The sequence below is a fragment of the Canariomyces notabilis genome (genome assembly GCF_033297395.1).
Source record: "Canariomyces notabilis strain CBS 508.74 unplaced genomic scaffold N656scaffold_26, whole genome shotgun sequence".
Lineage (NCBI taxonomy): Eukaryota > Fungi > Ascomycota > Sordariomycetes > Sordariales > Chaetomiaceae > Canariomyces > Canariomyces notabilis.
The window spans coordinates 344,630-366,997 of record NW_027041848.1 but is presented as its reverse complement, the minus strand read 5'-3'; the positions used below and the strand labels follow the sequence as shown (position 1 = coordinate 366,997).

Here is a 22,368-nt window from a genome sequence, read left to right as displayed (position 1 = left end):
GGAACGCGCAGGGCGTATTGGATTCTTGTTTCTGCTGGACAGACTTAACTTGGCAATGCGCGTCTTGCCATGCCCCTTTCCCGACACCATGGCTCACAACGATTCCATCGTGCTTATCTCGTCCTCGCCCGAGTTCCCATCCATTTGCGATCTTCTTGGCAAGTCGCCAAAGAAGGTTTCTTTGCGCAGCGGGAGCCATGCTGCGCCAATCCCAGAACATGCGCCAAAGGCCTTCACGAGCGCCGCAAGCATCTGGAGGTCATCACGCCTCGATAGGAATGAAAGAGTTGGAGTAATGAATGCAGAGAAGCTCTCTGATGCCGCGTTGTCGAGACTAGATAGCGTTGCAGCAGGCCCGTCTTTAGCAGATGTTGCCACAGATCGTCCGGCCGACGGTATTGAGGGGCAGCAGGTCAGACAGGAGGCAGGAGCACCGGCAAGGAGGAGAAAGCAAGCTAAGTCAACGAGCGCCGATACAGCCGGGGACATACTGCCTGACAGTCCTGCTACGGATGCTCCACCTGCAAAGAAGGCCGGGAAGAAGGCCGAGAGGAAGGCCAAGCCGACCGGTGACACAGCCATGGCGCAGACGACCTTGGTCAAGGGCAAGGTAACGAAACCAGCGTCAACCAGGAAGCAGTCAAGGAAGAAGACGGAGACGATCAGCAGGCATTTCACTGCCCAACCTCCTGCGCAGGAATCCGTGTCAGAACATGTCTCACTGCCCGTAGCGGAAGAGTTGGACGTGGTGCCCGAGCCAGCCATGAAAAGGAGGCTGGATTGGACACCCCCGCGCGAAGGCTCCCTTCTGCAACATATTGCAGATTCTTCGGCTGTGAAAGAAGTATCCCCTCCTGGAAATCCCGGGGCTGAGTCCATGACACCCGCTCAAAAGGATGTCTTCAAAAGCTTACTAGACACCTATGGCCGAAAGCCAGAAGTGAATGCTGGCCCCGATGTTGCCGACACCTCAGGTTCCTCAAGCTGTGACATTCTTGGGAAGCGGAAGCTCATCGAAATGGTGGCTACCGTCGGCAGTAAGGCGAAGACACCTGAACCTTCGCCGGTCAAACCGAAAGCGGCGAAAAAGAAGCCACGAACAATCACGGAGCTCGCAACCGCGGGGTATCGACTGCCAGATGAGGATGACGTTATACTCGTCACAGATAACCCCAAACAAAACTCACTGCTCGGCTTCTTAGAGACAACAGGTGAACAGATTGCGGGGACAACCAAGGACACGGGCGTTAAAGCAAAGGGTGCGAAGAAGCCGGCCAAGGCGAAACCCTCCAAAAAGGCAGAGGTACGCAAACCTGTGCTTCTGTCGCCTACGAGCGCCATGCGGCAAGTCGCCAAGCAGGATTTCGTATTTGGCACAGCGAGCCAATTGGCCACGGAGGATGACCCTGACCTTCTCCGGGCCTTGCATGAGGCCATGAAAGAATCGAATCAAGCGGATAGCGATCCCTTCACCAGCCCCGCTCCCGCGCACAGCAGCCTGGCATTCCGGAGAAGATTAGGGACGGGGCTCTGGTCAGCCGGCGCTCGGGGTGATGACGGAGATCTCCTCAGTCTCGAAGTGCTAGATTTGACACACTCGCCCCAGTTGCTACGGGATTCCATGCTACCCGGAAATTCCCGCGCAGAAGTCCAGGCAGCCAAGCAACCAGCACGCAATGACAAGAGTTTTATCGAGATCGAAGTCCTTTCAGACGACAGTGAACCACTAGCCATGGCGGCGGCCAATCCGATGCCACCATCCTCACGACACAGAGCGAGTCAAGTGCTGCAGCTCGAGGGTCTTGCTCCCTCCAGCCCTAACCAGCATCAAGTACAGGAACAGACAACTTGTGACAGTTTCGAGCCCCCGCCAAGTAATCAAGAACATCACCAGCTTCTGCTGTCCCAGTCAAGCAGTCCACTTCAACCGGGACCCGAAGCGCCCCCGCCCCCCAAATTTGAACTATACTCGGATGCGATGTTGGCCAAAGAGGTGGCTTCATATGGGTTCAAGGCCATCAAGAAGCGGTCAGCCATGATCGCATTGCTGCAACAGTGCTGGGAGAGCAAAGGTAGCAAGAATTTTGCAAAGAAAACAAACCACGTCTCTATGTCAACCTCGTCCGCCAAGCAAGCAGCATCACCTCCGCGGCCAAGGGGACGGCCAAGGAAAGCCCCAGCAACATCAGCCCCGGACCCAGCTGTCAAAGCACCGCTTCAAACGGTGAAACGTGGGAGAATGCGCTCCGTCGCACCCGTCAGCACAGACACAGAAGCATCGCAGGATGAGAAACCGGCTGAGAAACGATCTCCCAGAAAGCCCAAAAAGGCTGCGGCCGCAGCTCTGCCGAAACCAAAGGGAAAAGCCGCCTCAAAGCGTGCCCGATCGCCACAAGCACCGCCTGCGACCGCACCAGCCACGCCGAGGCGTCGCAACGCTGCTGCAAAGTCCGCAATCGAGATCGCCGACTCGGAATCGGATGATTCCTTCGTTTCCTCCCCCGAATCGTTATCCGGCAAGACAGACGCCTCTTCCTCCCCGCGTTCACAGCAGAGAGACGTTTCCATCACCGAAGACACCGAAATGTCCCTCGTGGCCAGCCCGACAAGTCAGCAGCTGGCACTGTTCGGATACATCACACAGGCGGTCATCACGGCGCCGCCGACAAAGGATCCAACAAATCCGTCGTGGCATGAGAAGATGTTGATGTATGATCCTATTATTTTGGAGGATCTGGCGGCATGGCTTAATTCGGGGCAGTTGGATCGCGTGGGGTATGATGGGGAGGTGTCGCCGGGGGATGTGAAGAGGTGGTGTGAGAGTAAGAGTGTCTGTTGTTTGTGGAGGGTGAATTTAAATGGGAAGGAGCGGAAGAGGTTTTGAGTTTTGGCTTTTGACTTCTGAGAGGTTGTCGGGGTGAAGGGAGGTGGACGAGCTTGTGGTTTGGCTTAGAGGTTTCGGGGAGAGACAAACCGGGAGCCAGGGGTATGTGCCGGTTTTGGGACAGGGCAAACGGACTTCGGCGTTTCAGCAGGCAGTTGGTTTGGAGGAGTATATGTACAATTGATGACTGGAAACAAGAAAGAGAAGCACAGACGGATACAATTTCTATTCAATCCATGTCCATCCTTCGCTGTAAGTTCTGGCGGTCAGCGTTGTCTCTCCGCCATTTTCCACGATTCGGTGTTTGAGTGGGGCCTGGCTTTAGCGGGGATCGGAGTTCGGGTCGCACAGCAGTGAGCCTCGGCTCGGGCCTCTTCCCCCGTTTCCACATCTAACGCTCGGCCTCACTCGTCCCTTGTTAATAAGGTCCCCTCCGGAAGCTGTCACCCGCGCAATTGATAAGGGTGATTCGAAGTATTGCTCCTAATGACCACAATTAAACCCATGAAGGGTTGGCACACCGCAATCATCCCAATTTTGCGACCTACGCCAATTTTCACACAGAATCCTTGGATTTGCCATTGGCACTCGCACCCTCTACATCCGTGCCGGTTCTTCTCATCAGCTGCATCCTCATCGGTCAACTGCAACCCGCCATTATCATCTATTAAAGGAGTGAGACGGATTACACGCGCACAATCTACACGGAATTTCTCAACTATGCCAATTCGAAACGGGGGAGGGACAGCCAGTACTGCTGGTGAAAAAGTCCCAAGAACGAAAACCCCTGCAGTACTTCGCCTCAGTTCAAGGTATGCTCTCAAAGCATCTACCCTTCCCAAATAGTAGTCCTCAATTCTAATTAATCCGTCAGTATCCTCCTCCTATCCCCAACAAACCAAGTTCTGCTGCTCCACCGGGTGCAGACATCAACCTCGTTTGCCTCGGCTCATGTCTTTCCAGGCGGGAACCTCTCCTCGTTTCATGACGGCGAGCTGCCTTCGGTGAACAGCCCTGCGATGCACGAGGATGGCCCGGCGTATCGCTTGGCTGCGGTGCGTGAGACGTTTGAGGAGAGTGGGATCTTGCTTGCAACTGTAAAGGAGTCTGCTCGGAATCGGAATCGTGATCGGGGTGGGGGGGCGGGGGCAGGGCTGTTGCATGTCTCTGATGAGGTGAGGGAAGCGGGACGGAGGGAGGTGCATAGTGGCCGGGTGAGGTTTACGGAGTGGTTGGAGAGTGTGGGGGGTGAGCCTGATGTTGGTATGTTCTTTTGGAGTTTTGATTTTGGTTGTTTGATGCCGGGTCGAGCCCAGTGCTGCGGTCCTAACCACTGCCGCAGACAACCTTATCCCCTTCACACGCTGGATCACGCCCCTTGGCGTGCCCAAACGCTTCACCACCCAAATGTATCTCTACATGCTGCCGCTTTCGGCCCAAACCACGCCAACTCCATACGGCCTACTCCACCACGAGACCATCATCCCCACACCCACCCACGACGGCGGGCTGGAGCACACCGCCGCCACCTTTGAAGACGCTCACGTCTGGCTGGAGAGGGCGCGAAAAGGCGAAATCATTCTCTTCCCGCCGCAGTTCTACCTGCTGCACCTCGTCAGCGAGTTCCTCCGACCCTCACCCTCACCCCCACCGTCCTCCTTCCATCACCAGACTGCCTCGGCGGCGGAGTACTACCAATCTCAGCGCGACGCGCTGATGGCGTTCCTTAACAAAACCCCAACCACCCCGCAACAGCAGGAGATGCATGGCATGAAGAAAAGAAGGGAACACGATATCCCTTGGTCAGAAAAGGTCATGAGCCCCACACTGCTGTTTGTCCGACAGAGCGACGGCAGGCTTGTGCTTGGCCTGGACAAGCCCGGGCCGGAGTTGAAGGAGTCCGGGAGGGGTGGGGATTGGGACCGGGTGGTGCTGGTGAAGTTCTTGAAGGAGGGCCCGAGGAATGTGGAAGTGAGGTGGAGGGAGGAGGTTTTGAGTGAGGAGAGGGAGGCGGAGAAGAAGAAAGGCCAGGAGGTCAAGCTGTAGAGGGACTATATAAATTGCTCTGGTTCTTCTGGTGCTACTTCCTGCAAACAGCAACAATCGCAACCATGGGAATACCCATCGCCGCGGAGCCATCCGGTTTTTCAAACTTCTCCGCAGCAGCTTCAATGAGCTCGTCCAGCGCATCTTCAAATCTCCCCAGCTCATCCTCACTCCAATCCTGAAGGGAAGACTTGGTCTGGGTATTCAAAAGGGACGACACATCCCTAGCCCGCTCCCCAGCGTAATGTACCCTCGCCGCTGAAACTTCCACTTCCCCAAACCCTGCTCTCTCTAGCACTTCCCGCACATGCTCGGGCCGGAACCAAACATCTTTTATCGGCAAGTTGATCAGAGGGGCATCGGGACGAACCGTCTGCTGCGCCTGATGCAGAAGCGGCAGATACCCCAGATCCTGCCACGACGTCACGACTGCCGTCCCGCCTGGTTTGAGCGTGCGGAAGATCTCCTTGGCTCCCTGGTCGGCGTCTGTGAAGAACAGGATGCCCAGGTTGGTAATGGAGTGGGTGAATGTTTTGTCGGGGAAATCCAGCCTTTCGGCGGGCATCGTGGCGCAGTGAATATTCAAGTTTGGTTGCTGCCCTTCGAACTTGTCCCGGGCTATGGCCACCATGCCGGGAGCGGCGTCGACGAGGTGTAATGTCGCGGGTTTGACGTTGCGGGTTGCCATGTGATGCAAGAGTTCCTCGGCGGCGATCCCCGTGCCGCAGGCATTGTCTAGGACCACGGAATTGTCGTCTAGGTTGGGGAGCAAGCCAACTACGTGCCGGGCTAGCTCTCGCGTGCAGCCCCCGGTGCTTGCTTCGTACGCGGCAGCGGTCTGGTTGAAATGCTGGACCGCCGTCTTGGGTGGGTTGGAGGAGGACATTGTATCACGATTTAATACGGTAACCGCACAGACTGGAATAGGCGGAGTGCACGACTAGGAGTGGGGAGATCTCAGTTGTTGAGGATTTTCTGGAATCTGGATACGATTACGGACTTAAGGAGGATATGAACTTGCTGGCTTAGACGGTCTTATAGTGCGGGTTCTCGTGCTTACCTACCTACGTATCCCTCATTGGTCTAAACTTTGAAGCACACGAATCTACGCAATGAAGGCTTGGTCGTGAGGACCTTGACGGTGGGAATCCTGTGAGCTGATTCGAGGGGGAAATTCTGCGACGCGATGAAGCGTCGCCAAGCCATGAGCAGAAGATTCACGAGAAGTCTCCGAAATCGTTCCAGTTCTGCGTTCTCGGTTCTCAGTCCTGATGCATCTGCACGGCCACGAAGATCTAGGGAAGAGGAATATATGTTGATTGTTGAATCTTCATGGCATTGACGGCAGCCATGAGCAGCTCAGAGTCCGCAAGAACTTGATGAGCATTTCGCATTTTCGCTGCTTATCACGCCGGAGATTTATGCGAATAACGTTACCCATCTTATCAAGTTAGAGGGTTGTACGAACTAAGTACGAATAATGAAGGACGACGAGAGTACATCATCGTCGGGTCGGGAGGGGTAGAGCCCGGGTGTCGAGTCGCTATCCGTGGAGCATTGGAGCGTCGGCTGACGGGGGACGATTAACTGACCACATCGCAACGCTTCTTATGTCGACTTCGCTTTGAACCTGTAACACTTGGAAGTGTTAATAAGTCGACTTGGCGGGTGCTGGTGCCGAGACACCCTCAAGCCCAGCCGCCCAAGGGGCTGAGCCACCGCCAAACCCCCCCGCACGTCTAGGTGCCTGTCGTCCGTACTAACCACTGACAGCTCATCTTCTAAGGTCTTTCAGAGAGCAGCGATGAAGGGCATATTAGTACATAGACGTGTGGAAAGCGAAACGCGACTTGCAGGTGGCCAGCGACAAGGCCAAGCTGTATGTACGAAGTGGGGAGTAAGTGTAGAAATCCTGTCGAGCCTGTGGAAGCAACGAATGGAAGCCATGACCCCACAGTGGGTCTGGCGGGCCCGGAGGCCTGAAGCCCTGAACGGCTTTCTTCACTAAGGTAGGCAGACGTGAAGATCAGAAGAAGCAACTTAACAGAATCCTAAACCGCCGTGGATAGGCAAAGACTGCGAATTGTCCCTCGCATAAGTTGTCTACAATCACGACATTTGTACGAAGGGTGGGCGGTCGAGTCTTCCTAGGGCAGGCCGCAGCTGGCTGCCTCTCCCGTTCAAAGCTTGGTGTGAGGCGCATCCGTTGTGTGGGGACCCCGAAGGCGCCCGCAGCGCTGCGCTTGGCGGGCCGCAGCCTGCCGCCCGCGGTTCTGCCTAGCCGGCGCTGTGACACAGAGCCCTCCCGGGAACAGGGGTTCGATATCGCCGTTCAAACGTGCAAACGCCAAAGGAGTCACTTCACATGACACACGCATGCGGCCTCCAGCCAATGCATGGGTTTACCTCGCATCTTCAGACGCAGAAACAGCCTGGGAGGAATGCGATTGCTCGATATGGATCAGACGGTGGAGTTTGCTGCCTGGTTGTTATCATGATAATTCGCCCTTTGAAGCTCGGAGTTTGCGTTTGGGCGCTCGCTGTGTTGCGACCGCCTGCCTGCGCATTGAGCTACAATAGGAACAATAGGGACAATACTTGCAGCGCAGCCTTTGATCCCATGTTGACCCCGGTCACCTGGCAAGGCAGTGTATTGTGAAGGTCCAGTCATTGGTTTTTCTGCCTAACATTCTTGGTGGTCAAAAGGGAAGCAGGTAGAGAAGTATTTATCTGCTTTACTTTCCCCCAATCTACTTCTGCTACGTTCTCTCATACTTTGTCCAACAATATATAAGCCCATAACTGATCATTGATCTGTCAGGTACCTTACCCAGCAGGTACTTGAGGGACTTCATCACTCCTTCTTGAGTCTGGATCCCACTCAGCAAAAGTTTGCAAAGTTGATCCCAACGATTGCCCCATCCTTCACCATGGCGCCCGGCATTGTCTGCGACACTCCTCTCGCCGTGGATACGAGCTGCAAGATTCCCGAGATCGTGGTTGTCAATGGTGACACAAAGCCCAGGATTGTCAACGGAACGGCATCCAAGGAGAATGGCGAGGTTCAGCCAAAAGAACTCGCGTCTGAAGAGACCGAGCAAGATGGCGACAGCGACAGCCAAAGCGACGATTCACGAGAGGACCAAACCATGAAGTGCGAGATCAAGCACCTCGACAGGCGCTACGACGAAAAAGACGAACTCTACTTCACCGAGCGGAAGATCGACGTCGAAAAACCCAAGCAGAAGGACTGGTGGCGCCAATTTGCCTTCTGCCTGGTTCGCCATTACGACTCACAGGACGAGCTCGAGAACACATGCCTCTATGTGAATGCCCAGCCGCTCAGACAACTCGTCGCCGACGTCATTGGGAACTATCCTGGAGCTCCCATCAACGTGGATGATGTCCAGATCTCGGCCCCTTATCGCTCCCTATTCCATTATCGGACCCAGCTGGAGGCCGAGGGTCTCAGACGGTTCGCCGAGGATGCCGAGTCTCTTGAGCAGCTGAAACTCCTTATCGACTGGATCAAGAAGCACTTTGCGTTGGATATTGCCGCGTATGAAAGGTGCATCAACCTGGAGCACAAGGCAATTGCGTACGACAAACTCTGGACTCTGTTTCCCCCAAAGTCGATTGTATATTGCAAGCTTCTCGGCCAGAACCGAGCCTTGCGTGTCGTCCAGACGTGGTATGACGATGGCGAGTTATCTCCAGGGCTGTACTTCCAAGTTGAATATGTCGACTTTGATGGCGACCGTCTCGGGACTGGCCGTCTTGAGCTGGCCATCCCGAGATACCCCGGCGTTCAAGAGCTTAACCAACTCAACGCCATGCCCCTCGACCTGCTTAATGATGCCAAAGAAGTCCGCGAGGAACTGTTGGCGCGGGGTCGGAAGTTTGAACGCTACATCGGCCAACATTTCCTTCAGTACAACGGAATTGCCGCCAAACGGACGAAAGACGGCTACGCGAGGTTCAACGTAAACGGCCGTGTCATGATCGACTGCAAGACCTATCACAGGCTTGAGCCCAACGACGCCTTCACCGTAACCAGCTTTGGCCTGGCGATCAGAAACGAGCGGAGCCGACAGAGGGCCATGGCGAACATGATGTTTTCGCGCTCGTCCAAGGAGGCGCCCAAATTCGATAAACTCTCAGATGAAGAGGCCATGATCACCAACGCCACTGTCAGAGGCTATTCGTTCACGGCTAAGCGCTTCCTCGAGTTCTTCGTTGATGAGCTCTCCGAGATTGAGTGGAATACGAGCTGTTTCGACAACCTGGTGCTCGATCCGGCTGTCAAGAAGACGGTGCAGGCCCTGGTTTCTTCACACTCCCAAAGCCGCGAGACTTTTGACGACATTGTTAAGGGCAAAGGTCAAGGTCTCGTCTGTGTTTTGCACGGCCCGCCCGGCGTAGGGAAGACCCTGACGGCCGAGTGCGTAGCTGAGTTTGTGAAGCGGCCGCTTTACATGGTGTCGTCAGGCGACCGTAAGTAACTTCCTTACCTTCTCCCACACAACCATGTACTAACCAGCCCTTCTGCACAGTCGGAACCAGCAGCTCCGATCTCGACCGCAACCTCACGCGCATCATGGACATGGCCGCAACATGGCGCGCGGTCCTGCTCATCGACGAGGCCGACGTCTTCCTCGAGCGGCGCTCGCTGCACGACCTGCACCGCAACGCCATGGTCAGCGTGTTTCTGCGCGTGCTCGAGTACTACAGCGGCATCCTGTTCTTGACGACCAATCGTGTCAAGACCTTTGACGACGCCTTCAAGTCGCGCATCCACATCCCCATCCGCTACACCGACCTGACTGTCGAGTCGCGTCGCCAGATCTGGAAGAATTTCTGTGGCATGGTGCCCGGCGGCGTGGATATTGACGACAAGGGTCTGACGACGCTGGCTGAGAATGACTTGAATGGCCGGCAGATTAAGAATGCGATGAAGGCGGCGGAGAGTTTGGCTGCGTTTGACGGGGTGAAGCTGGATCTGAACCAGCTGCTGCAGATCACCAAGATTCAGGCCATGTTTGAGAGCGATCTGAGCAACCTGAGCGACATTGACTATACGGCGCCGGGTTCGAGCAAGAAGGATGCTGATACCAGGAACATGTTTCTCTGAACTTTTTCCTGGCTCCCTTCTTTGTCGGGCTTTTTCTGTGTGGGTCTTACCGGACTGGTCGGTCGTCCGCTCGCGAATTCAAGGCTGGCCCATGGCGTTAGGCGTCTAATATTCTGGGCGGGGAATACATAATTAGCGGATGTCTGTAGATAGACAATGAGTCCATGATCATAACATGAAACCGATATGTTAAGCACCGTCTCTTGCTTTTAAGGTGTCGTATTTTACTTGTACTATGGCGTGATGGCGTGATGGTACGGTTTTCATCGGCGGTTTTTAGGGGGTGGATTTTCTTGGGAAGATCTACCGGGAGCCCGGACTGCCGGGAAGCCAAGAAAGCAGGGCTTGTGCATGGGGATTCCAAATTGTCCGAATTTGGAAGTCATTCCCGCTGGCCAATTCGTCGCAAAGAAAAGTCGCAACCCCGCGCTCATAAAAGCTCCCATTCCAACCCCATTCACAATTACATATTGCTTGCATCTTCTGCTCGAGTTAGTCGACTAACCTCATTCCATCCGCATCCCCAGCGTCAAAAACCATCTATCACCCCGTCTCAGCTTGCTCGCTTCACAGAGCTCCCCTGATCCCTACGATAAACGGGACGAACCCCTCACGGACCACCCGGGCATTACAATCCGTGCATGGCCTCGTTCCCAGCCTCGCTCGCCCGCCTCTTCCGTCCGTTTTCGCAGTTCACTACCAACAAAATGGGCACCGTCGCCAACCCGCCCACGATCCCGGAGGGCGCCGAGCGCGCAACCGTCGCGGCAGGCTGCTTCTGGGGCGTCGAGCACCTCTATCGCAAGCACTTTGCCGACAAGGGGCTTTACGACGCCCGCGTGGGTTACATAGGCGGGGACACGGCAAACCCGTCGTACCGGGCCGTGTGCAGCGGTAACACCGGCCGTACGTTTCTCTTTTGCTCACTTATCCCATCTTTTCATTGCCCACCAGTCCAGCCAGCACACGGTTTGCGTTGCTAACCTCCTGATTGATCCAGACGCCGAAGCCACCCTCCTAATCTACGACCCCACCCGTCTGTCATACACCCAACTCCTCGAGTTCTTCTACCGCATGCACGACCCAACGACTCTTAACCAGCAAGGTCCCGACCGGGGCACACAGTACCGCAGCGGCATCTTTTACCACTCGCCCGAGCAGGAAAAGATTGCGCGGGACGTGACACGGCGGGCTAACGAGCAGTGGTGGGGCGGGCGCATCGTCACTGAGATCTTGCCGGCGAAGCAGTGGTGGGACGCCGAGGACTATCATCAGTTGTACCTGACCAAGAACCCGCACGGATATGAGTGCCCCAGTCATTTTTTGAGGTCGTTTCCTGATTTGAAGTGAGCGTACAGTAATGGAGTAGGTGGGGTGTTTGGGTGGTCTCTGGATTTGGTTGTAATGACATGATTATGATATATGAGGTTCAACATTCCATTGCATGAGGCATGGTGTTGTGGTGCTTGTTGTATGGTTGTCTGTTGATATTTTTTTGTTCTGGTTTTTGTAGACTATGAGCTTGATAACGATAGGTACAAGCAATGAGGCTATCAAACCCAAACCCCGCTCGTCGCCAAGTGATGTGATATTGAGGTACAAAGGGAAATAACAACACACCGAGCAGAGAGTCTAAATCTCCTACTATGACCCTAATTGATCACAGCAGCCGTCCACGATTGCCCATAATCTCGCCAGCAACGTTTAACGATTCCTCCTTTGCTGCATCATCAAGATCTGGACCATGCGCACAAAGATGTTGAGGAAGTCGAGCTCGAGGCTGATGCTCTCGTTGACGGGATCCTCCTTGATAGCACCCCGCTGCGCCAGCCGAGCATGGTACAACACCTTTTGGACATCGTAAAGGGTGAAGCCACCGAACACGGCCAAACCACCATACAACCAAAGGTTCTCAGTGAACGCCAGAGTCCGGACAGCAGTGGCGGGGAGGACGAGCGGCGCAAACCCGGAGACGGCAACAATGGCAGCACCAGCCAGGAGAGGGCCACCAATGTAGAGGTACTTGTCCTGCTTGGCGGTGGCACCGACAAACGAGATGCTGCCCATCATGGCGAGCGTGTAGAGGCCGGCCCGGGCGAGCAGTGCAGGCGGAGCGATGGTCATCAGAGGAGCGACGAGAGCCGCCTGGGTGGCGTTGAAGAGGCCCCAGCAGGCGTACTTGGGGATGTAGCTGCGAAAAGGTTCAGTTAGCACCTGGGTATCTTCGCTCGCCGGTGAAGGAAACTTACTTGTCAGGCTCAATAGCACGGGTGGCAACCATGCTGCCAATGCTGAGAGCGATACCGCCGATGCCCACGATCCACGGGTTGGTAACCATGATGCGGTAGACGAAGCCGCTCTGGATCATCTGGTAGGCCGTCAAGCCGATGATGCCGACGCCCAGACCGGTGTGCATGAAGGTCCTGTTGAGGTATGATCGCTCAAACGGGGGCATCCCTCCGTCTTCCCGAGTCTCCCGGTTGAAGACGGCGTTGACAGCAACCAGTGTGCCGCCAAAGATGGCGCCGCCGATCAGTAACTTGCGAAGCAGCTCCCCGCGGCGGGCCGTGGGATCGTATACACGGTCATACTGTGATTGATAGCCGCGCGAGGCACCCTGGAGCCGGGAGAGGATGTTGTTGGAGGACTTGACGTTGGAACGAAAGACGAGCGGCGCCGCCTTGGATGTGAAGAAGGTGTTCTTCGATGCGGATTGATGGAAAGCCCGCAGGGATGCAGCTGTTGACAATTGCGGCACCCGGGACGCGAGGCGCGCGGGGCCTGCGCGAATCGTGATCGTGAAGGACATTATTTGTGCTCGTATTCTCGGCTCGATTGACGAAAACGAAGGCGGATGTGGTGAGGTTTGTTGGTTGTTCTGTCGACGTTTGTCCAACGGAGAGGTCGGCTTTAAGGCAAAAGGGAATGACGTTGGCAGTTGAAGAGCTTAGCTAACCTTGCTGAGGCCCGAGCTTTTTCCCGAAACTTCGAGGGGCAAAGCTGTCATATGGTGGATTACCCTAACCCTGGCCACTACTTCGCATACCACTGTACGGAACACAGTGTCAGTTACATTACTAACTTTTGGGCGCTGGGGCCACCGACACTGCAGGTCAGTGACCTGCAGTGTCGGAGAGGTCACAGAATCCTTCTCGAAAACCGTTTCGGCACCTGAGGGTAGTGAACTCCACTTTCTAGGCGCTGTTAACGTCGAAAGCCTCAGCAACTGGATTGCCAGCTTACAACTCCATAATACAGAAAGCGCAAGGGACTTGGGTAAATGAGATAATTGAAAGCCACCTTATGCTGCCGTACACGACAGTAACGCTGCATACCCGTCGGCCATCTTCATGAAGAAGGGTTTGCGCGTGGGCTTTTCGTCATTCTGCAGAGCGGGTGGCTTGCGCCCAGCTGCAAGCGCAAGGCCGTGTCCGCGTGTATAGAAACGGTTTTCGATGGCATTTCACATTCCGCGAAAACTGACAGTTCGGTGTGTCCATTGAAGACACGTCTGCGTCGGCTACATTCAAAAGGACAAGCTTTCCCATGCATTCTGATGCAGGGTCACTTACACAACTTGATCTCACCGACGGGACATCCGCATGGCAAGCCATCGGGCTGCATATTTCTGCAAGTCAGGGAGGCGCAAGATTTCCGCAGCGCTGACATCTCGACCAGGGGATGTCGATCTGGATTGATTTGGGATCAAGCCGAGCCCTCCAATACCAGTTCAAATTCGACGAGGAATCTGCTTCGGGCCTTATCTTCTTCACTAACGTCCTCTACTAGTTTGAGAACGGATACCTTACTGCTAGTAGACAACCTGGACAAGAACCAAATTCAATTTAAGGTTGAGCACTGTGCGGGTGGCTGAGGCCGTTGCAGTGTCATCCCCTGCGCCGTGCGCGGTGCCCCGCATTGCACCCCAGCGTAAGTGCCTTCCGCGTGCACGGCAAGATCAGCTCAACCATGACGGAGTCAAGCTCCTTGCTCCTCCCTTACTCCACGCACCCAGCCATTACATCGACATGACAATAGCGGGCGGAATACATTATCGGACTGCACGCGGTACTGCGACAGCTCCCTGACTTAGGAAGGTCCCCTAACGGCATCTCCAGTAAACCGATGCGATTGCAATCGCCGGCCTTGTGTCACACGTCGTCGCAGACTCAGCGTCAGCTTGGATTCGCGGGCAAGCACGCGGTCTGAACCATAACTCCGTTTCCTATTGCAATTACCTTGCATTGTCGGCTTTAACTAGTTAACCACCGTTCGCGCTGCTGTCTACTAAAGCCAGCGTTTTGATTGCGACGCCAATGGTGCTGGCGACGTTGCGCACAAGGTTGAAGGGTTGAGCTTTGCGGGCGATGCACATTTTCCCCAAGGACTCTGCGGACAAAATATGACGCGCAGCCTCACTCCAAACCTGATCTGTGCTGCATCAATGCCGCGCTGACAGCATCGCAAAGCCTCACCGCATCCTTATCCTCGGCTGATATCCCAAGACTCTGCGACTCCTTCCCGAGCGCCTGCTCCAGAACTATTACCCCACACTTTGGGCATCTCCAATTCCGCCCTCCACCCGCTCGCCTGGCGTTTCAACTTCTCTACACTATGTAAGCGCATGCGAAAACATTTTGGCCCAGGGAAGAAGGCATGATGGCTGACCTTGCTTTCTGCCAGATATTATCTACCTCGAACGCGCCTGTGTGTTTGATGCTCTCGAGCTGCCGACACCCACGAATCCAGTTCAGCTAGCGTCAGCTGCAAGCACAAAGGTAGCCCAACCCGCCACGCGTTTTCTGCTGTGCGCCCCTGGACCGGTTGTCGGGCATCTTGCCGTCCAAGAAACACGTTCTCCAAATCCCCGAGTTTCTAGGCGATTTGCCTCCCCACAATTTTCAGAGGACAACCGAAAGGCAGAAGCGAAGGAAGGCATAAACTTGGTTCCCCAAAGCCCCTGCCGTCCGGTGTTTTGCGTTGGGAGACCGTTGCTTCACCTGGCTATAGCATGAGAGACTTCCCGCCTAATCTCAATCTAGCCGGTTGCTATACGGGACAGCGGGACGAAGGACGTCATCCCGGGCCATAATATTTTCCCCAAACTGGATTGGGGTCGCCAGGACGTCCCAATAGTTTCGCCAGGCACAGAAAGCCTTCGGCATCGCGGAGGTGCATCCCCCGACCTGCTCGAGACGCAATGCGACGCAATCGGACCCCACCTCCGGCCTCGCCTTTCCGGGTCCTGGCCCACCATCATGCGCAGCATGGCGCGGCATCCCAGGCGGGACAACACGCGCGAGATTCCGCCTCGTCTGTCATCCGGTCATTCAACGTCGAGACGAACCCGACGCGGCCCGTGCGCCCTTCGCCGCTGACGGCTTCGACCATTCCAGACATGCCACTTGACTTGGTCGACCGTATCCGATCCTTTCCCCTCTTCATGTCCGCCCCCGAAGATTTTCTTGCCGCCATTGGCGCCCATCTGAAGCCCCAAATGCATTCTGCCCACGACCACATACTCACCGAGGGAGACGAGGCAAAAGCGATGTACTGGCTCGTCCGCGGCGTCGTCGCTGTCACCTCTCGCGATGGCGAGGCCGTCTATGCCGAGCTCAAGCCGGGAGCCTTTTTTGGAGAGATTGGTGTCCTGATGGATATGCCGAGAACAGCAACCATCGTGGCAAGAACAAAGTGTCTGCTGGTCGTTCTCAAGAAAGAAGATCTTCAGGCCGAGTTGCCAAAATATCCAGAGATGGAGAAGGCGATTCGTCAAGAAGCTCAGGAGAGACTAGCCATCCTTAAGAAGAAACGCCAAGAGGGCGGCCGGCCCGTTAAGCTTGCAGACACGAGCCCGTCGAAGCTGGCACGCGAGGCAGCGCCAGGTGAGGTCAACACCGGCGACGTGGGGATTATCAGGGAAGGAGCTGTTGTGAATACCAAGAAACGCAAGTCACCCAGCCCCGGCGTCATCGAGGACCCGGCGGTCAGCGGGAGCGCCCTGGGGAGCGGCTACGTCAACGTCCGCAAGACGCTCAAAGAGCTTCCCCTGTTCTCGACACTTCCTCCGGATATACTGCATTTCCTCGGTCTTAGCGCACAGCCCAAATCCTACCCACCCTTTACCGACATAGTCCAGCAGGGGAGCCCCGGGAACGAGATCTTTTTCATAGTTCGCGGTGAGGCAGAGGTGATCCACGAGCCGCCTAGCCCCAGGAGCTCGAGGAGAGCGACTAGGTCTACGTATTCACGTCCAAGACTAAAGCAAGGGCAATATTTCGGAGAGGTATCGAGTCTCGGTCTTTCGGAAGGGAGGACCGCCACGGTTCGGTCTATCACGGCTGTGGAGTGTCTCATGATTGGCGGAGAGGCTCTTCAAGAACTCTGGAAACGATGCCCACCAGAGATCAAATCCCAGGTGGAAGAGACTGCCAGGAAGCGCTACCAGGCAACTGAAGACGACGTAGAGATGGAGGATGTTGAAGCGACGTCGGATGACAAAACGCGAAACTTGTCTGGTATCTCACCTGCTCTTCCAGTAGTCACATTTACCACGCCCCCAAAGCCTGGTTTGCCGGCAGCCGACCAACCGGAGACGCGCCAGCCCTCGGACCCTGATCCGTTTTTGAGCGTCGATATGGAGAACCTCCGAAACAGACGGCGCAATTCTCTTGCACCGCCCGTCCCGCAGACCGACTCTAGCGCCATCGTGTCCGCGATGAGAATGCACCCAATGACCATCACTCCTCCCTTGCTCTCGCCAATATCGGCCGAGGGCTCGCCCCTTCCGACCAAGCGGCCCCGCATCCTCTCCCCAACACCTGACTCAGATGACTTCAGGAGAGAGCCAGCCTTTCCAGACCGTGTCTGGGTTTCCATCTTCCGGCACTTCGATTTGCTCGCGCTGATACGCTTAAGGGCGGTCTGTAAGAGATGGCGCCAACTACTAACGCTGAGCACCGAGCTCTGTACCTATATCGACCTGGGTCCGTTCAACAGAAAAGTGACGGATTGGTCGCTGGCGAATATAATAGCTCCCTTTATAGGTACACGGCCAGTAGAAATAGACATTAGCAACTGCTTCCACATTACGGACGAGGGCTTTCAGGCGCTCTGGAGAACGTGCGGCAAGAACGTCAAGGTTTGGCGGATGAAAAGTGTGTGGGATGTGTCTGCATCGCAGATCCTGGAGATGAGCGAGTGCGCCAAGGGGCTAGAAGAGGTAGACTGGAGCAACTGCCGCAAGGTCGGAGACAACCTTCTCGCGAGGGTAGTCGGGTGGGTGGTGCCTGAACCGCCGCCCGCCCGCGAGCAAGCAAAGCAGGTCGTCATCTCGAGCTCCCTCGCCAAGAGAAGGGGCGCCTCTCCCCATCAGCAGAGGGGCCAAACTCAACGCACCGGTCAACACCCTCCCGCAGCCGCCCCTCCGCCACCAGGCACCGTCATCGGCTGCCCCTCCCTCTCCCGCCTGAACCTCTCGTACTGCAAACACATCACGGACCGGTCCATGGCGCATTTCGCCGCGCACGCGTCGGACCGTCTCCAGTCGCTCTCGCTGACGCGCTGCACGTCCATCACCGACATGGGCTTCCAGTCGTGGGCCGCCCACCGCTTCACCCGGCTCACCCACCTGTGTCTTGCCGACTGCACCTACCTGTCGGACCACTCGATCGAGGCGCTCGCCAGCGCCGCGAAAAATTTGACGCACCTCGATCTCAGCTTCTGCTGCGCCCTTTCGGACCGCGCCACCGAGATGGTCGCCCTCGGCCTGCCCAATCTGCGGGAATTGAGAATGGCCTTTTGCGGTAGTGCCGTTAGCGATGCCAGCTTGGGGTGTGTCGCGCTCCATCTGAATGAGCTCAGGGGGTTGAGTGTTAGGGGGTGTGTCAGGGTTACCGGCAACGGGGTGGAGAATGTGCTTGAGGGCTGTGGTAGGCTGGAATGGCTCGATGTGAGCCAGTGCAAGAATCTTGGTGGGTGGTTGCTCGGCGGCGGGATTGCGAGGTGGGGGTTTGATGAGCGCGTCAAGCGAGGGCAGGCTGCTGGACTTGGTGTTGAGGCACCACAGCCGCAGGCGCAGGCGAAAGGCGGTAAGATGGGTCCCGGCGGGGTCGGGGGAGGAGGGTTAGCTGGAATTGGAACGCTGCCGCCGAGGGCGGTAGCCTCGATGAGGCCGCTTGGTCCGGGCCCGGTCTTGAAGCCTGTCATACCACCGCGAGGGGCGCCCGTTCGCAGGACGAGGAAGCCGGTAAGGTTTGTGGTTGAGAAGGGGCCGGATGGGGGGCTGAGGTGATGCTAGCCTCGTCTCGCCTCTTGGATGGAGGTTGAATGTACAGTGATGATGTTTGATGTTGATGACTGAGGGATTACGGTTATGCTCTTGATGTAAAGGAATGGTCTGGTCTGGACGGGAACTCCTGAGAGTGGCTGGCTAGGGTTTAATGAGGTACATACATCTTGTATTTTCACAGTTACGCTAGACATGTATATGCAAGATTATAGAAGTGATGAAGTGTAGAAAAGGGAGCGAATTTGGAATGGCGGGATTGGTACCAAAGGGGTGTATTTAACACTGGGCAATGGTTGGATTGGGAAATTGGAAGGGAATGATACCCTAGCACATACCCAAGTATGTGAGGAGACTGCATCCGGGCTGACGGTCTTGAGGGCAAAATAGATCTCGTTATCTTGAGGAGTAGTCTTTGTGTGCCTTCGAAGAAGGGACGTTGATGAGGGCAGGGGTGGTCAGGGGTGGGGGGTGGGGGTTTGGGGGAGAGTGGAATGTCACCAAGTCTTGAATTCAGCAGCTGGAATTGTTCAGATTTCAGGTCTTTTAGAAGCATGCACATGAAAACGCCATAGCTAACACTTCTAGACCTCCCATGAACGAAGCAATTTGAAGATGTTTTCTCTGAAGGCATAGGAGTTTGATGCGGGTCCCCTGATACCGGGTGGGTGGTTAACACTGTTAAGGGGCGGCTGGGATTGATGTACGTACCAAGTTGGGTATAGTTACCTTACTTTCTTACGGATACGGCGTGACTCATTCCACCCAGGTCCCAGGGTCGGGGTCGAACACACGGCATACAATCCCAGAAAGTTGAAAAGCTGTATGATCCATAGCAGAAATCTTCCAGCTGACTGGATCTATTTCAACACCTGCACAACCCCCATTGCGCAGAGTATCAAGCTATGACGAACGGAATTGATATCGCAACACCAACTCCGGTCGTCCGGGTCGGCGTGGCTGCGCTTGTACGAGACGCTCAGGGGAGATTGGTGGTGGGCGTTAGGAAGGGTTTCGGAGCCGGTACCTAGCAATTCAATCCCCTTGCCTCGGTGCCGCTCGGAGTTTACATCGAATGCTGACGCGTCGAGACAGGCCAATGGCAATTCCCCGGCGGGCACCTGGAGGTGGGCGAGGGCTATCTTGCGTGCGCCGAGCGCGAGACACTGGAGGAGACGGGCCTGGTTGTCCGGGCCGAGAAGCTAGTTGCGGTGACGAACGATGTTTTCTCGGAGTCGAAGCATTATATCACTCTGTTTGTGTCATGTCGCAGGGTGGATCAGACCATGGAGGCCAAGGTACGTGTCCAGTTCTCGGCAGTGGCACAAGAACTGAAGCTTGAGTTAACCCACCATTGGACACAGGTCACTGAGCCGGAGAAGTGCGAGTCGTGGTCTTGGAAGACTTGGTCTGACATCAAAACCGTCATCGCCGGGGAAAATGGACAAGAAAAGGTTTTTCTACCTATCGTCAATTTGCTGAGGGAAAATCCGAATATCGAGTCTCTGTTTTAGGCCTATATTCTCGGCTTGTTACCAACCGTCCAATGGAGGTGGACTCTCAAATTTGACTTTCACAATCTCATCATCAACCGCAGCCATGTACGGTAAACAGTAACCCCTTCAACTAGCACCCCCCCCTTGCTCCAACCCTCCAACGCCCGCACTACCCTTCCCACTCCTCCTCAACCCCTCCTGCATCCCACTCCCCTCCACCTGCCCAAGACTCTCCCCCTGCAAGCTTGTGCCGGTGCCAGCAATCGGATCTTCAGGGGCCGGGGCATTCTTTTCGCCGCCAAACACGTGTGATGGCCGCAGTGCTTCGGCAACGGAACGGCCCTTTTTGGGCTTGTTGGCCTCGTGCTCTTGCCGTGTCTCGCCGCCTGATGGCTCGTTCATGCACCCCTCGCGCAGGTCGTGGTTGTGGGATACCCCGTGGCGTGTCAGGGCAGAGTCAAAATACCGGTCTTGAGGCATCTTTGGGTTATTCAGAGCCTCTTTCTTGGGGGTTTTGGTGTTTTGAGGTTGTCTGAGTAGTAATGTAATTATGTAATGTAATTAGAGCTTGGTTGGATCTTGGTTGATGTTGATGGTTGATGTTGATAGTTGGTGGTGGTGTGAGTATGGGAGTTGTGTGTGCTGCAGGCTCAAAGCGAGCTATGATGTCATGAGCTGGCAGTGACGGAGCAACATTTCGCCAGAATCAACCGTTCACACAAAGTAAATATGAGATAAGGAGGACCTTGCATTCAACTGCACACCAAAAGCCTAACTAGTGGTCCCTTTATTACTAAGTAACGTCCACATGAACGATACCACTTTACCACTCTACCACTCTGCCCGAGGGGGATGGAAGTTTGAAGGTGGAAGTGGCCTATACACTCCGGTCAGGGAGGAACTTGCTGGAGCCGGGAGAATGTACCATCGGAGGAAAGAACACACGCGAAAACAAACTTCCTGCCCGAAGACCTCGTTTTCTGACGATTTGGCTCAATCCAGTCAATCGGGCGAAAGGCGCTGGCCAGGGACCCGACCTGACCGACCGACACGACCGGGCAGACCGGGCCGACCGGAAGCGGTTTTCCAACCCAAAATCATTTGAGATTTCTGTAAGGCTAATACCCCGATTTCCAGGGGCTGCGCACCCCGGGACACCCCCTTCTTCTCTGCAGTGTACGACGCTCACTCCATCGACTAACACCTCGACTACACGCCGCAGCAACCGCACAGATGCCAATCCACAGCCATTTTTGGGAGCAGGGTACATAAGAGCTGTGCTGTGGCGGCGTATGCTTACATAGAAGTGCAGCTAGTATCCAGGTCTCACAAGGACAGTGCGAGCGCCGATTCTAGGCACAACTCAAGCACGCCTATATGGACCTAGCACTGCTTTATCACCTATATCAATTCCAATGAATAATCCATCTAGAAAGTGAGCTCCAAGTATTCAACTGCAGTCCTCGAAATGCATTCTATTATGCTGTAAGTGGTGGGTATATTGAAGAGAAAAGGTGGTTCGCAACACGTCGAAGTCAGCAGTGTCGTTGGTTTTAGGGAAATGTGGCGACCAATGTGAACGGCGTAAACTCTGGTATAATGACCAAATAAGGAAAGCGAACAGCAAGTCGCTGACTACGTGTACTGACACTCCCGTACCTTAAGCTTGTCGTTGGAACACCATCACAGTTACCTGCAAAAATTCTCAGTGAACAACGGGAAATTACCAGCACCACCTGCATCTTAAATTTAAAGCCCACTGCCTGAGAGGCTGAGACTTTAGCTAAGGTAGACGGTAGAAACTTTCAGAGGACCGCACCGCCTACCAACCGTGGCAGCCGAACCCTGGTATAGTACCTAACGGCAGAGCTAGATGCTCAAGCCTCAAATTGATTGCAAAACAATGAAACAGTTGTGAATTAAAGGCCGACAACGGCCTGGTAGCAACGAGAGTTAGGACGATGATATAGCCTTGACTTCCTTCTCGCCATCATGTCCCTTTCAACTTATTCACTCCTGCTATCCTGGGACCAGCCGCTCTTCGAACTGAGGTCGTCATTCCTCAGTGCCTCATAGCTGAGCTGGTGCCCTTCCATCAGCTTCAAATATTTGTCGGCAGTTTTTCGTGCAGTAATCGCTGCGCTTTCGTGCGCCGCCACGCTGTCGTCCCCGGTCTGCTCTCTTTGCTTAATCCAAACAGTCTTGTACTGTGGGTTGAATTGCTCCCTCGCGCGTGTCTCCCTGGTAGTACCGAATCACTATTAGCACCGCTTTTTCATGCCTTGAGGGGATGTAAAATGAGAAGGTAGCATAGGCTCTCTTATCCACAAACGCGTTGTGCGCCAGATGGTAAAGGACCCGGTCTAGTGAGGCGAGGCAGAGTTAGTGTCGCGGTGGCTCATGATACCTAGTTAGGGGTACCCACGTTCATCTGCACTATGGATCGGCACCTTGTAGCGTCTCCCGATAATACCGGCTAAGAGGTCTTCCTTATCGCGGGGACCGTACTCATCCCTCTTATTCT

General features: G+C 55.2%; 8 protein-coding genes across 8 annotated transcripts; 5 read left to right on the top strand and 3 right to left on the bottom strand.

Moving 5' to 3' along the window:
- Positions 1-88: 88 nt before the first annotated feature.
- On the top strand, positions 89-2,884 carry N656DRAFT_716469 (uncharacterized protein; the record flags this gene model as incomplete). Its single annotated transcript, XM_064812135.1, has 1 exon — positions 89-2,884. The coding sequence occupies one exon, from the start codon at positions 89-91 to the stop codon at positions 2,882-2,884; it is 2,796 nt and encodes a 931-aa protein (XP_064666913.1).
- Positions 2,885-3,756: 872 nt separating this feature from the next.
- On the top strand, positions 3,757-4,930 carry N656DRAFT_716405 (uncharacterized protein; the record flags this gene model as incomplete). Its single annotated transcript, XM_064812128.1, has 2 exons — positions 3,757-4,147; positions 4,227-4,930. Coding segments are annotated over 2 exons (1,095 nt in total), but the record flags the coding sequence as incomplete, so codon positions are not given.
- An 18-nt stretch (positions 4,931-4,948) lies between these two features.
- Positions 4,949-6,048, bottom strand: N656DRAFT_783265 (S-adenosyl-L-methionine-dependent methyltransferase). Its single transcript, XM_064815916.1, has one exon. The coding sequence runs from the start codon at positions 5,814-5,816 to the stop codon at positions 4,965-4,967; it is 852 nt and encodes a 283-aa protein (XP_064666911.1). The 5' UTR covers positions 5,817-6,048; the 3' UTR covers positions 4,949-4,964.
- Positions 6,049-7,751: 1,703 nt separating this feature from the next.
- On the top strand, positions 7,752-10,268 carry N656DRAFT_783263 (P-loop containing nucleoside triphosphate hydrolase protein). Its single transcript, XM_064815915.1, has 2 exons — positions 7,752-9,424; positions 9,484-10,268. The coding sequence occupies exons 1-2, from the start codon at positions 7,861-7,863 to the stop codon at positions 10,059-10,061; spliced, it is 2,142 nt and encodes a 713-aa protein (XP_064666910.1). The 5' UTR covers positions 7,752-7,860; the 3' UTR covers positions 10,062-10,268.
- Positions 10,269-10,768: 500 nt separating this feature from the next.
- Positions 10,769-11,411, top strand: N656DRAFT_771184 (methionine sulfoxide reductase A; the record flags this gene model as incomplete). The annotated part of the gene is made up of 2 exons (XM_064813836.1): positions 10,769-10,967; positions 11,062-11,411. 2 exons carry the CDS (start codon positions 10,769-10,771, stop codon positions 11,409-11,411), a joined length of 549 nt encoding a protein of 182 aa, XP_064666909.1.
- A 162-nt stretch (positions 11,412-11,573) lies between these two features.
- On the bottom strand, positions 11,574-13,272 carry N656DRAFT_350882 (uncharacterized protein). The gene is made up of 3 exons (XM_064809331.1): positions 13,167-13,272; positions 12,311-13,109; positions 11,574-12,252 (listed from the first exon to the last, which is right to left on the bottom strand). The coding sequence occupies exons 2-3, from the start codon at positions 12,868-12,870 to the stop codon at positions 11,766-11,768; spliced, it is 1,047 nt and encodes a 348-aa protein (XP_064666908.1). The 5' UTR covers positions 12,871-13,109; positions 13,167-13,272; the 3' UTR covers positions 11,574-11,765.
- A 1,989-nt stretch (positions 13,273-15,261) lies between these two features.
- N656DRAFT_801125 (RNI-like protein) lies at positions 15,262-19,862 on the top strand (the record flags this gene model as incomplete). Its single annotated transcript, XM_064818081.1, has 3 exons — positions 15,262-18,151; positions 19,444-19,646; positions 19,713-19,862. 3 exons carry the CDS (start codon positions 15,262-15,264, stop codon positions 19,860-19,862), a joined length of 3,243 nt encoding a protein of 1,080 aa, XP_064666907.1.
- A 77-nt stretch (positions 19,863-19,939) lies between these two features.
- On the bottom strand, positions 19,940-20,449 carry N656DRAFT_783258 (uncharacterized protein). Its single transcript, XM_064815914.1, has one exon. The coding sequence runs from the start codon at positions 20,322-20,324 to the stop codon at positions 19,971-19,973; it is 354 nt and encodes a 117-aa protein (XP_064666906.1). The 5' UTR covers positions 20,325-20,449; the 3' UTR covers positions 19,940-19,970.
- Positions 20,450-22,368: the final 1,919 nt, after the last annotated feature.